The following is a 13,370-nucleotide window of genomic DNA, read 5'->3' as shown; positions in this document are numbered from 1 at the left end:
GCCTGGCTTACAACACTGAGGAGCAGTGGAACGTAGGGAACTGCAATACTGTCCTGACAAGGAAACAGGTGTGCCAAACACAACAGTAGAGGAAGTAAATGACCTTCACTACTGCACATTTTTATTTTATTTTTTCATCTTTTACTAAGAAACTATTTTTTTTCCTCACTTGATTTTACCTTTTTAATTATTACATTTTTATTTTCAATCAGTATTATTACTACTACTATTTTACTTTTTTTTTAAGTATCATTTTATTTTCTCTTTATTTTACTTTGGGATTAGTGTTCTACATTCTATTTTCATCTTCCCTTTTGCATCATTTTACTCTATCTCAACTTTACCTTTATGCCATCACTCTCTTCCTAACTTTCCCCCTTTTGTTATCCTGTTTCTCTTACCCTTTTCCTGCTTTAGATTTTCCCTATTCTTTCTTTTTACCCCGTTAAAATTTCACCCTACTTATGTATCTAATTTCATATCCCCTGCTCCAAGTTCATATACACCTTTCTCGTCTCTGTCTTCACTATCCAAAAAATTGTTTTTCTCTCTGTCCTTTTGTTGTTGTTTGCCTGATTGTTGATTATATCGATTTTTTATGCTTGTCTGTGAGACTGTTTTGCTTATACTTTTCTTTTTGTTTATTTTGTTTTTGTTTGTTTTTTGCTTCTGTTTTCCCTCGCATCACTTGATATTAGTTGTTGTTTGTAGTTTGTATTCATCTCCAGGTACTTGTTGCTGGCATTTGCTGGGATTAGTGGCTATTTTATTGGAGTTTTCCCCCCATATATACAGTTTGTTCCCCTTTTCTTCTTATTCTCTTTCTTTCTCTCTTACTTTTTTTTCCCTTTTCCCAATTTCATTTTTGCACTTTTTTTCCTTTATTTTTTTTCTCTTCTTCTTTCTCTCCTGTCCTCTAATTTGCCTTTCTCTGGTGGTCAACTTTATTTGGGGTTGTTAATACCGTGAATACATTTCTGTTCAGTGCCTTGTGACTTGTACCTGGTTGTGTTGTATTTTGTGCCTTTAAATCAACACAGGAGAGAGAGAACTACATAACCAGACACCCAGAGAAAAGAGACCATGGGGAGACAAAGAAACAGGCCGTATGTGAAACAAAAGCAGGCATCACCAGAAAAGGAAGTAAACAAAATGGAGGCAAGCAACCTGCCAGAGAAAGAATTCAGAGAAATGGTCATAAGGTGGATGAAAAGAATGGAAGACAAATTCGACAATATGTATAAGAACCAAGAAGAAATGAAAAATGACATCACTGCTGTAAAGAACTCAATAGAGCATCAAGAGTAGACTAGAAGAAGCATAGGACCGCATCAGTGAGCTAGAAGACAAGGTAGGAAAAAGTACCCAAGTAGAGCAACTTCTAGAAAAAAAAATTAAAAAGCAGAAGGAGAACCTAAGGGAACTTTGGGACAACACGAAACAAAACAACATCTGCATAATAGGGGTTCCAAAAGGAGAGGAAACTGAGCAAGGAATACAAAACCTGTTTGAAGAAATAATGACAGAAAACTTCCCTGATATAGGGAAGAAAAAACCCACACAAATCCAAGAAGCTCACAGAGTCCCAAGCAAAATGAACCCCAAAAGACCGACGCCAAGGCACATTATAATTAAATGGGCAAACACCAACGACAAAGTAAGAATCTTAAAAGTGGCCAGAGAGAGACAGAAAGTTACCTACAAAGGAACCCCATCAGACTAGCGACTGATTTCTCAACAGAAACTCATCAGGCCAGAAGGGAATGGAATGAAATATACAAAGTCATGCAAAGGAAGGGTCTGAATCCAAGAATACTGTACCCAGCAAGGCTTTCAATCAAAATTGAAGGTGAAATCAGGAGCTTCACAGACAAAAAAGGACGAAGGGGATTTATTACCACCAAACCAGCAATGCAAGAAATGCTAAAGGGTCTGCTGTAAAAAAAGAAATAGGAAGTGAAGAAGGAACACAGGGGTAAAGAATAAAAATGGCGACAAGTAAATACCTATCGATAATAACTTTAAATGTAAATGGATTAAATGCCCCAATTAAAAGACATAGGGTAATGGATTGGATAAGAAAACACGACCCATATATCTGCTGTCTACAAGAAACCCACCTCAGAAAAAAAGACACACACAGACTGAGGGTGAAGGGATGGAAAAAGGTTTTTCAGGCGAATGGAAATGAAAAAAAAGCTGGGGTAGCAATACTTATATCTGAAAAATTAGATCTCAAAGTGAAGGACATAACAAGAGATAAGGAAGGCCACTTCAAAATACTAAAGGGAGCAATCCAACAAGAAGAAATAACTCTGGTAAACATATATGCACCCAATACAGGAGCACCCAAATACATAAAAAAACTCCTGAAGGATATCAAGGGAGAGATTGACAGCAATACAATCATAGTATGAGACTTTAATACCCCACTATCACCATTGGACAAATCCTCTAAACAAATAATCAGCAAAGAAACATCAATCCTAAATGACTTACTAGACCAGATGGAATTAATTGACATCTTCAGAACATTTCACCCCAAAGCCACAGAATATACATTCTTCTCAAGTGCACACGGGTCATTTTCAAAGATAGACCATATGTTGGGTCATAGGCAAAGTCTCTTCAAATTCAAGAAGATAGAAATGATATCAAGCATTTCTCAGGTCACAGTGGCATAAAACTGGAAATGAACTACAATAAAAACAATCCAAAAAAATCAAACACATGGAGACTAAACAGCATGCTATTAAACAATGACTGGGTTACCAGAGAGATCAAGGAAGAAATAAAAAATATCATGGCAACAAATGACAATGAAAACACAACAATCCAAAATCTATGGGACACAGCGAAAGCAGTCTTGAGAGGGAAGTTTATAGCTCTACAAGCCTACTGCAAAAAACAAGAAACAATGGTAATAAATTACCTAACCCTACAACTCAAAGAGTTAGAAAGAGAGCAACAAGAAAAGCCCAGTGTAAGCAGAAGGAAGGAAATAATAAAGATCAGCGCAGAGATAAACAACATAGAGACCAAAACAAAACAAAGAAAACACAATACAAAAGATCAACAAAACCAAGAGCTGGTTCTTTGAAAGGATAAACAAGATTGATGAACCTCTAGCCAGGCTCACCAAGAAGCAAAGAGAGAGCACGCAAATAAACAAAATCAGAAATGAAAGAGGTGAAATAACAACAGATCCCACAGAAATACAAAGGATTGTTAAAAATACTATGAACAACCCTACTCCAACAAACTGGACAACCTGGAGGAAATGGACATATTCCTAGAGAAATATAACCTTCCAAAACTCAATCAGGAAGAATCTAAACATCTCAATAGGCCAATAACAATGGGAGAAATTGAAGCAGTCATCAAAAAGCTTCCAGCAAACAGAAGCCCGGGGCTAGACAGCTTCACAGGGGAGTTTTACCAAACATTCAAGGAAGAACTAAAACCTATCCTCCTCAGACTATTCCAAAAAATTCAAGGAGAAGAAACACTTCCAAGCTCCTTCTATGAAGCCAGCATCACCCTAATACCAAAACCAGATAAAGACAACACAATGAAAGAGGATTACAGGCCAATATCCCTCATGAACATAGATGCCAAAATTTTCAACAAAATTCTAGCAAATCGGATCCAGCAGTACATCAGAAAGATCATACACCATGACCAAGTAGGATTTATCCCAGGAATACAGGATGGTACAATCCACAAATCAATAAACGTGATACATCACATAAACAAACTGAGAGATAAAAATCACATAGTCATATCAATTGATGCAGAAAAAGCATTTGACAAAATCCAACACCCTTTCTTGATAAAAACTCTCAACAAGGTGGGAATAGAAGAATCATACCTCAACATAATAAAAGCCATATATGATAAACCCACAGCTAACATCATACTCAATGGGCAAAAACTAAATCCATTTTCCTTAAGAACAGTAACAAGACAGGGATGCCCACTCTCACCACTCCTGTTCGACATAGTACTGGAAGTATTAGCCATTGCAATTAGACAAGAAGAAGAAATAAAAGGCATCCAAATTGGAAAAGAAGAAGTAAAGCTGTCCTTATTTGCAGATGATATGATATTGTACATAGAAAACCCTAAAGACTCCATCAAAAAATTTTTAGACTTAATAAATGAATTCGGCAATGTAGCAGGATACAAAATTAACGCCAAGAAATCTATGGCATTTCTATACACCCATAGTGAACGTACAGAAAGAGAGAATAATAAAGCAATCCCATTTACCATTGCATAAAAAAAATTAAGATACCTAGGAATAAACTTAACTAAGGAGGTAAAAGACCTATATGCGGAAAACTATTGGACACTGAAAAAAGACATTGAGGAAGACATAAACAGATGGAAGAACATATCATGTTCATGGATTGGTAGAATCAACATCATTAAAATGTCCATACTACCCAAAGGAATCTATAGATTCAATGCACTCCCCATCAAAATATCAACGGCATATTTCAAAGACCTAGAAAGAACTCTCCAAAAATTCATCTGGAATAAAAAAAGACCCTGAACAGCCACAGCAATCCTGAGAAAGAAGAACAAAGTAGGTGGGATCTCAAGAACAGATTTCAAGCTGTATTACAAAGCCACTGTTCTCAAAACAGCCTGGTACTGGCACAAGAACAGACATATAGACCAATGGAATAGAATAGAGAATCCAGATATCGACCCAAACCACTATGCTCAATTAATATTTGACAAAGGAGGCATGAACATACAATGGAGTCAAGACAGTCTCTTCAATAAATGGTGTTGGGAAAATTGGACAGATACATGCAAAAAAATGAAACTAGACCACCAACTTACACCATACACAAAAATTAACTCAAAATGGATATAGGACTTAAACATAAGACGGGAAACCATAAAAATACTAGAGGAATCCACAGGCAGAGAAATCTCAGACATATGCCGAAGCAATTTCTTTACCGATACCGCTCCTAGGGCAATGGAAGCTAAAGAGAAAGTAAACAAATGGGACTACATCAAAATAAAAAGCTTTTGCACAGCAAAAGAAACCATCAACAAAACAACAAGAAAGCCCAATGTATGGGAGAACATATTTGCAAATATTATCACTGATAAAGGTTTAATCTCCAACATCTACACGGAACTTATACAACTTAATAAAAGGAAGATAAATGATCCAATAAAAAAATGGGCAATGGACCTAAATAGAATCTTTTTGAAAGAAGACAGAAGGAAGGCCAAGAGACATATGAAAACATGCTCAAAGTCACTAATTATCCGAGAGATGCAAATCAAAACGACAATGCGGTACCATCTCACACCTGTCAGAATGGCAACCATCAACAAATCAACAAACGACAAGTGTTGGCCAGGATGCGGAGAAAAAGGAACCCTTGTGCACTGCTGGTGGGAATACAGACTGGTGCAGCCACTGTGGAGAACAGTATGGCGTTTCCTCAAAAAACTAAAAATGGAACTCTCACTTGACCCAGTGATCCCACTTCTAGGAATATATCCCAAGAAACTAGAAACACCAATCAGAAAGGATATATGCACCCCTATGTTCATAGCAGCACAATTCACCATAGCTAACATTTGGAAACAGCCCAAATGCCCATCAGCAGATGAGTGGATTAGAAAACTATGGAACACCTGTAGTATAGATTCTATACAATGGAATACTACGCTGCTATAAAAAAGAAGGAATTCTTACCATTTGCAGCAGCATGGATGGACCTGGAGAGCATTATGTTAAGTGAAATAAGCCAGGCAATGAAAGAAAAATACCACATGATCTCACTCATTTATGGAAAATAAAGAACATTATAACCTGATGAATAAAAAGATAGATACAGAGGCAGTAAAGCACCGAACAGACTGTCAAATTACAGCGGGAATGCTGGGGCGTGTTGGGGAGGGGGGGAAATAGATCAATCAAAGGACTTGTATGTATGCATATAAGCACACCAATGGACACAAGACACTGGGGGGGTGGGATGAGGGCATGCGACAGGGGGTGGGGGAGGCTGGGGGAAGGTCAATGGGGAAAAAAAAGGAGATATATGTACTAATATATGTAATATTTTAAACAATAAAAAATATTTAAGAAAACCCCCAGAGCTTATTCTAGATATCTAATTCAATCAGGTTTGACCTATGCTCATGCTAGAATCACTAATTTTTTTTTTTTTTTTAACCAAACTACAGGAAAGCAAGGCTATGACTACACTGTCTGAGATCAGGAACCATCTGTGGACTAGAATGACCTATTAGCTTTTGATTTGAGACATACTTGAACCAAAAAAGGAACTCACAGCTACACTGGTGACTAGTTTCACGAGAGCCTTCGTGAAAAGACAAGTGTCTCGTATTACTGTAGTTGTAAGTTTTAAGGACTTTAGAAGCATAAATGCTACAAGCTTACAAAAATCACTGATAGCTTAAATTTCTTTTATACTTATTTGTTTTGTGGATTTTGCGTAATACATCTTTAACCTTTGTTTTAGTCAATGTGTGTCATTTTCAATCAGAGAACTAAAACAATAAAAATATTAAGTTTTCAAAGAATGCTTTTTGTAAGTTTGTAGCATTTGTGCTTTTGAAATGCATCAAGACCTCTGGTGGCCTGTGTGCGGGTCGTAGCAAGTGCCTGGGATGGCCAGGGCATGTGTGGGAGTGGGAGCTGCGGGCCCTTATGCATTGTACCAGTTTCCTCTAGTTTCTGAGCAGATGAAACATATGAAATGTCCCCGGTCAGCACCATCAGAGATGCTATTTTGTGAAGATGGCCTACTGCGCTCGGGGAAGAAAGCTGGCTTTAACAAATCACAGTTAGAAGACAAAGACGAGAGAAAACGGCTACCTTTTCAACGTCGTCAGCATAAGCAGAGAGACCTGGCTGGAGTGCTTTGAAGGTTTCATGGGTCAAGGTGGGAGTCTCTAAGGAAAAAACATTTTTTTAAAAAGGTACAGCTATGAACGTATACACAAATATATACATCTATACAACTAGAATTAGCCACACCTTTAAAGGCCAATCTGAAAATAGATGGGTCCCAGAGGGACAGGAGCCCTGTCCATGATTCTCATCTAAATTCTGAGCCTAGTCTGGCTAAACAAGATGAATATTATACCTAACATTTTGGCCAGAACTTTACCTTTAAAATAAAAACTAACTTTATTTAGGTATAATTTGCATACAAAAAAAAAAACTCCATTTAAGGTTAATTCTTTTTTTAATATATTTTATTGATTTTTTACAGAGAGGAAGGGAAAGGGATAGAGAGTTAGAAACATCGATGAGAGAGAAACATCGATCAGCCGCCTCCTGCACACTCCCCACTGGGGATGTGCCCGCAACCAAGGTACATGCCCTTGACCGGAATCGAACCTGGGACCCTTCAGTCCGCAGGCCGACGCTCTATCCACTGAGCCAAACCAGCTAGGGCTAAGGTTAATTCTTGTTAATAAATAGAGGAGCAGGGCAGATGATTTTGCAATTTTTCAAACTGCAAAAATGAAAGTCATTTCCTCGATTCTGGGATGGATGCATTATAGGATTCTAAAAATATGTGCTTTCTTCTTTTTTAAATATTTAGGAGGCTGGACTCCTGTGCATATAGCAGGGTGAGCATTCAGAGCACACAGTGGCCAAGGGATGCTGGTCTGAATTCAGACACGGAGACCCAGGAGGAAAAATCAGATACAAAACTTTTTGTAAGGGTGTCTTTCCAACGATTAAACAATGGAATGTCGCTATTAACGGATTCCATGCGGACATGTGTTGTCTTAAACTCAGCTCCAAACCATTTTTGGAGGTAGATAGGTCCAGCGCATAAATATGTATTTAACTTGCAATAAGTTTAGAAACAAAGCAGAGGAAAAGTAAATAAAATATGCCATGATGGCTTTGGAAGGCTACTCAAGGTGTCTGCATCACCTGCTCAGTTAAATGCACAAAATGGCATCGACTCAGAAGGCATTGAAAGTGAGCAAAGAAGCAGAGAGGAGAGGACCCCAGCTTGACCAGTGCGCCTGCTGAATAGTCAGCAGAAAACATTGGCTAGAGGCTGGAGAGGCAATCCTCAGAGCCAACGGGCACAGAGAGGTGCTGGGAAAGGAGGTCAAAGGGAGGAGGAACAGGGTGAGGAGCTGGGCAGTGGTGGGAGTCTCCCTATAGGAGAAGCCAGTGAGTGAAGGTGCCTAACCTCCTCCTCAGGGAAGCAAAGCTCACAGGCTCTGGCTCCAGCTCCACTCTAACTGCCGAGGCCATGGCCCCACTGGCAGCTCTGTGTTGGGCTGGGTTCTGGGTCTTTCCAATTATCTGACTGTCCTAGACTCCTAGCTCCACGGGCCTGAATCTGGGGTTACTTCCTGCCTTAAATTCACTAATACGACGTCTTGCCTCAGTCATGGTCCCAGCCACTTGACCTGCCTGTGCATGCTGGGAGGGGACAGGCCACCAAACACCCTTCGGGATCTCAGTTGCCCTTGGCTGGTAACCAGATGCTAGTACAAGTAAGAATATTCTGGGACTCCTGGGAAATGTAGATTCCTGGGTCCCAACCCATAGTCGGAGTCAGCATCACTGGGACACTGCATTTTTGACAAGCTCCCAAGTGAGTCTAAGGCAGGGAATCTAGCCCATACCCTGCGAAACCACTGCCTTTAAGGGGGGTTGATCCCAAGAGCTCTGCTGGGAGAGGAGAGAAAGCAGCCCGCAGTAGGGCTTTCTGCCTGGGCAGGATACCTCCAGGCTGCCAGGTGAGTTGAAAGATATGCACTCGGGTGCCAGTGCTTCCCGCGTCAAACATGATGCCATAGAAGACCTTGTGACCACGTGCAGTCGTCCCCAGGGCATCTCGAGTCTGCTGGCCCCTGTGGGCCCCCGAGGCTGCCTCCGTGATGCTGAAGAAGGCCTGGGTGGCGAAGACCCAGTGCCACTTGATGTAGGCGATGTAGATGAACAGGCACACAAACAGTCCCAGGGGGTACGCCACCTTCATCATCTTCAGGTTCCCATTATTTGGTATTTTTCTCATTTCTTTGTCTGTGAGGACGGTGCTGGCAGAACGGGAGAGGCAGGAAAAACACATTAGGCTGCGAACTTACAGGACAAGTCAGAAATCCCTGTGCTCGGGGACAAAACATGCAACCAAAACCTGGGCTGTGTTTTCTCCTGTGAATCAGAAGCTCCACTTGATTCTCAAAGTGATTCTGGAAGGTGTGATCCCTATTTACAGAAGAGGAGCTGAGGTGTATAAGGCTAGGTGAGTTGTCCAAGGTTGTAGGTCCTGCAGGTGCTAACCTGGGGCACAGACCCACAGCCTGAGCATGCTTTCCTCCAAGTGCTGTTTCAGACAAACAGCTTTGGGACTCATTATATTTTATATTTTTTAAAAATATATTTTTATTGATTTCAGAGAGGAAAGGAGAGGTAGAGAGAGATAAAAACATCGATAAGGGGGAGTCATTGACTGGCTGCCTCCTTCTATTTTAAAAAGTTATGTATAAATGAAGTCCCCAAACACTTCAAGGTGTCAGGAACATGTATTCAATCCATTCTTCCACTTTTTCTCCCATTCAGTAATTTACTTTTCAAAAGGGTTAAAATCTTGTCCTTTGGGAACTGAGAGCCCCAGACAAATTAGGGAATATGCTCGTTTTTGTTTCCCTGGAAAACTCACAACATATACATCTTTTCATTCAGGTAGCATATTCCTGCCAAGGAGGAAATCGTGCCTGTGTGCTTTCAGACTATGAGAGTTCTACCTGGGTAGCGAAATAAACGAATTCAGCACCATTAACTGTGGTTCAATGCACCCCAAATGAAGCACGTGTTCAAGTTTCATTAGCAGCCTCTAGTGCAAGGCACACGTGGGAACTTGACTCTTCCAAGGACATGAAGTGAGGTGCCTCCTTCTCAAGGCTCCCGTGCCCTCACGCAAAATCCACTATTCTCTGCCAGCTATGGTAGAAGGAATGGAAATTCCTAGGGAAAAGGGATAGGGAAGTGCCGGGTTGAAGGCAGAACATGGGTTTAGGCTGCCCACAGCAGTGTGTAACCGTGGGCAAGTTACCCCCTTGCATGGGGCTGGTCTCCTCATCTGTAAGGCGGAGCTGCTCACGGGAAAGCTGCCTCGTGCTGCTGTTTCAGGACACAGAGATGTGTAATGTGCTCAGAACAGACACAGAGAACATAGATATGAATGCCGGCTCTGCAGAAGGGCAGCAGGAGGCAATGTGCCCTGGAACCAGGGACAGGGATGGGTAAGAGTGCTGGAGGCGGGGTGACTGCAGCGTCTGGGGATGGGAAAAGTGGGGGCCAGGGCCCATCAGTGCAAGCCTACAGTGGCCCTCATGCCAACCTCGATTCTGTCTCGGTGGAACCTTGGTTCTCAAACTTAATTCGTTCCAGAAGTCTGTTTGAGAAGCGATTTGTTCGAAAACCAGAACATTTCCCTCCATTAGAAATAATGTAAATTGAATGAATTCGTTCCAGACCCCCAAATGATTCTGTTTTAACCTTTCTTATATATAATACATGTCTAATACAGTACTGTTTAATCTATAAACAAACACTTATTTTCTTAAATTTATCCAACCACCCCCTACCAGCCTTAAACGAATCACTTTTAACAACACTAGGGGTGCCTTTCAGGAAGTCAGCATGCAGCATATTCCCTTTTTCATTTATCATGCTTCTGAAATGCTGTCACCGGCTAACTGCTTTCCCTTTATCCAAATCAACAACGGTTTTTCTTTTTGTTTTAAAATTGTGGTAACTGTCCATTTTGCCAGCAACAAAAGCAGCCATGTATATGGGGGAACTGAAAATAGCACACACACAAACCCAGGGAAGATACATGCTCAGAAAAAATTCTAAGAACAGCTTAAACTTTTGCGCGCGCCCCCCGCCCCCCCCCCCCCGCCCCTCTCCCCACCCTCCCATCCTCAGCTGACCCTATGGCGCAGACACAACCTGCTAATTAGTGAAGGTCTTTCAAGGCACAGAGCAAAGACTGGGGAAATTGGCTATTTTTCAAATGCTGAATTTTTCAAGAAGAAAAAATAATCACAAGACATACAAAGACAGAAAAACATGTCCCACTTAAAGAAATTGGTATAAACCATCTCTGAGGAAAAACAGGCATAGGATGTACTAGATAAAGACTTTAAAACAGCTCATTAAATATATTGAAAGAGGTAAAGAAAACCCAAAGAACTAAAAAAAATATTAGGAAAACAATACATGATAACAAAATGAGAATATCAACATAGAAATACAAATTGTAAAAAGAAATTAAACTCCAGGTCCCTAAACCAAGGGTTCCAGTACCAGGAAGAGAAGTCCACATAACTTCTGGCTGTAAAAACCAGCGGGGGCTGAAGCTGAGGGAGACAGAGACCTGCTGGAGTCCCAGGAAGTTCCTCTTAAAAGGCCCATACACAGACTTACGTGAACTCACTCCCTGTGAGCTCCAGCACTGGGGCAGCAGCTTGAAAGGCACCAGAGACATATGAGGAGGAACAAAACTGTCAGGCATCAGGTGAGAGCTGGTGGGGTGGGGGCAGCTTTCTCCCAGACAGAAGTGATAGCAGAGGCCACTATTCCTTAGACGAGCCCCTCCCCCATAGAACAGGGAGGTGGGTGCCATATCTGAGACTCCATCAACCTGGCCTGCCCTGGTAATACCCTGATTCCTCACCCCACCCAACTTTCAGGCCCACCCAAGCTATTTCCAGTGGTTTCCATATGAGTGGTCTGTCTTGGCACATGTTTCAGATTTTCCTAAAATCTCTTAAACAAGCAGCATCTGGTCCCAGTGTGCCCTGTACCATTTGCTAATTGGCCCCAAGCCCGGCATTAGCAGCAACCAGCCTTGGTTCACAGCCTGGCCTTGCCTGGGCACTTCCAAGCCCAACACAAGTAGCAGCCATCTGCAGATGGCTTTGTAGCTCATGCCTGGTGGCCCCAGGCAAAACACAGGTGATGGCTGACCTGGGCCTGCCATCCTCTTGGGAAGTCTGAGAGCCAGCACACCCAGTGGACAGCTTCAGACCACTTCTAAGTAGCACCACCCAACCACCTCCACAAGTGACACACTCAAGGGGTGGACTAGGCGGGCAGCAGAGACCTGCTGAAATAAGTCCTGCTTTGTGGGGTGGGCCCCTGCACAGCAGATTCTCCACAGTGGTTGGAGGTCAGTGGTTGCAGCTACTCTTTTCAGCTGATCAGCCTGGGGTTAGTCCAGGGGTGGCAAACTTTTTGACTCGAGGGCCACAATGGGTTCTTAAACTGGACTGGAGGGCCGGAACAAAAGCATGGATGGAGTGTTTGTGTGAACTAATATAAATTCAAAGTAAAGGAGGGGAGAGCAAGAGAACCCTCCACTCTTTCGGCTCCGTGGGACGGATAGAACAGCCGAACGGGCCGGATCCGGCCCGTGGGCTGTAGTTTGCCCACGGCTGGGTTAGTCCCTCCTATTGACATGCCAACAGCAATTAAGGCTCAACTATAAGAGGAGGGTTTCATATCCCATGGGGGGGGCGGTGTGTGTGTGCACCTCAAGTGGCCCAGCTTGGGTGATCAGAGAGGCTGTGCCACCAGACTCTACAGGACACCTATTACATTAGGCCACTCTACCAAGCCTGGGAGACATAGCAGCTCTACCTAATACATAGAAACAAACCCAGGGAGGCTGCCAAAATAAGGAGACAAAGAAACACATCCCAAATAAAGAACAGAACAAAATTCCAGAAAAAGAGCTAAACAAAATGGAGGCAAACAATCTATTAGATGCAGAGTTCAAAACACTGAACTTAGTGAAAACTTCAATAGCATAAGAAAAGACCAGTCAGAAATTAAGGACACACTAACTGGAATAATGATTTTTAAAAACAACAACAACAAAAATACAAAAGTAAAATGGAAAAAGATTCCATGAAAATAGTAGTCAAAAGAGAGTAGTGATGGCTATACCATATCAGACAAAATAGACTTTAAGTCAAAAACTGTCATAAAAGACAAACATTATATAATGATTAAAGGGCCAGTTCAACAAGAAGATAAAACAATTATAAACATATACACCAGAGCTCTTACATATATGAAGCAAACATAGAATTGAACGTAGAAATAAACAGCTGTATAATAATGGTCGGAAACTTCAATGTCCCACTTTCAAAGCAAGGACAGAAAAAATCAGCAATCAACAAGAAAATAGAGGATTTGAACAAAATTATAGTCCAATTGGATCTGACAGACATATACAGAGCACTCTACCCAACAAAAGAATACACATTTATCTCAAGAACACATGGTACATTCTCCAGGATAAATAATATGTTAA

The 13,370-nt window shown here is 41.5% G+C and overlaps 1 protein-coding gene across 6 annotated transcripts in view; it reads right to left on the bottom strand.

Moving 5' to 3' along the window:
* ENTPD6 (ectonucleoside triphosphate diphosphohydrolase 6) overlaps nucleotides 1–13,370 on the bottom strand; it is a 34,670-nt gene that overhangs the window by 15,172 nt on the left and 6,128 nt on the right. For all 6 annotated transcript variants that reach the window (XR_013961452.1, XR_013961453.1, XM_080684633.1 and 3 more), the window contains exons 2-3: nucleotides 8,768–9,081; nucleotides 6,881–6,957 (exon numbers count right to left, since the gene is read on the bottom strand). Coding sequence is in view for 4 of the 6 variants with exons in the window: in XM_080684633.1 (XP_080540759.1) it covers nucleotides 6,881–6,957; nucleotides 8,768–9,059 (369 nt within the window). In the remaining 2 variants the exon portion in view is untranslated. The remainder of the gene's footprint in view (nucleotides 1–6,880; nucleotides 6,958–8,767; nucleotides 9,082–13,370) is intronic.

This window comes from Plecotus auritus, assembly GCF_963455305.1.
Source record: "Plecotus auritus genome assembly, chromosome: 8".
Lineage (NCBI taxonomy): Eukaryota > Metazoa > Chordata > Mammalia > Chiroptera > Vespertilionidae > Plecotus > Plecotus auritus.
The sequence above is the reverse complement of the archived record's forward strand: the minus strand, read 5'-3'. Positions and strand labels throughout refer to the sequence as shown.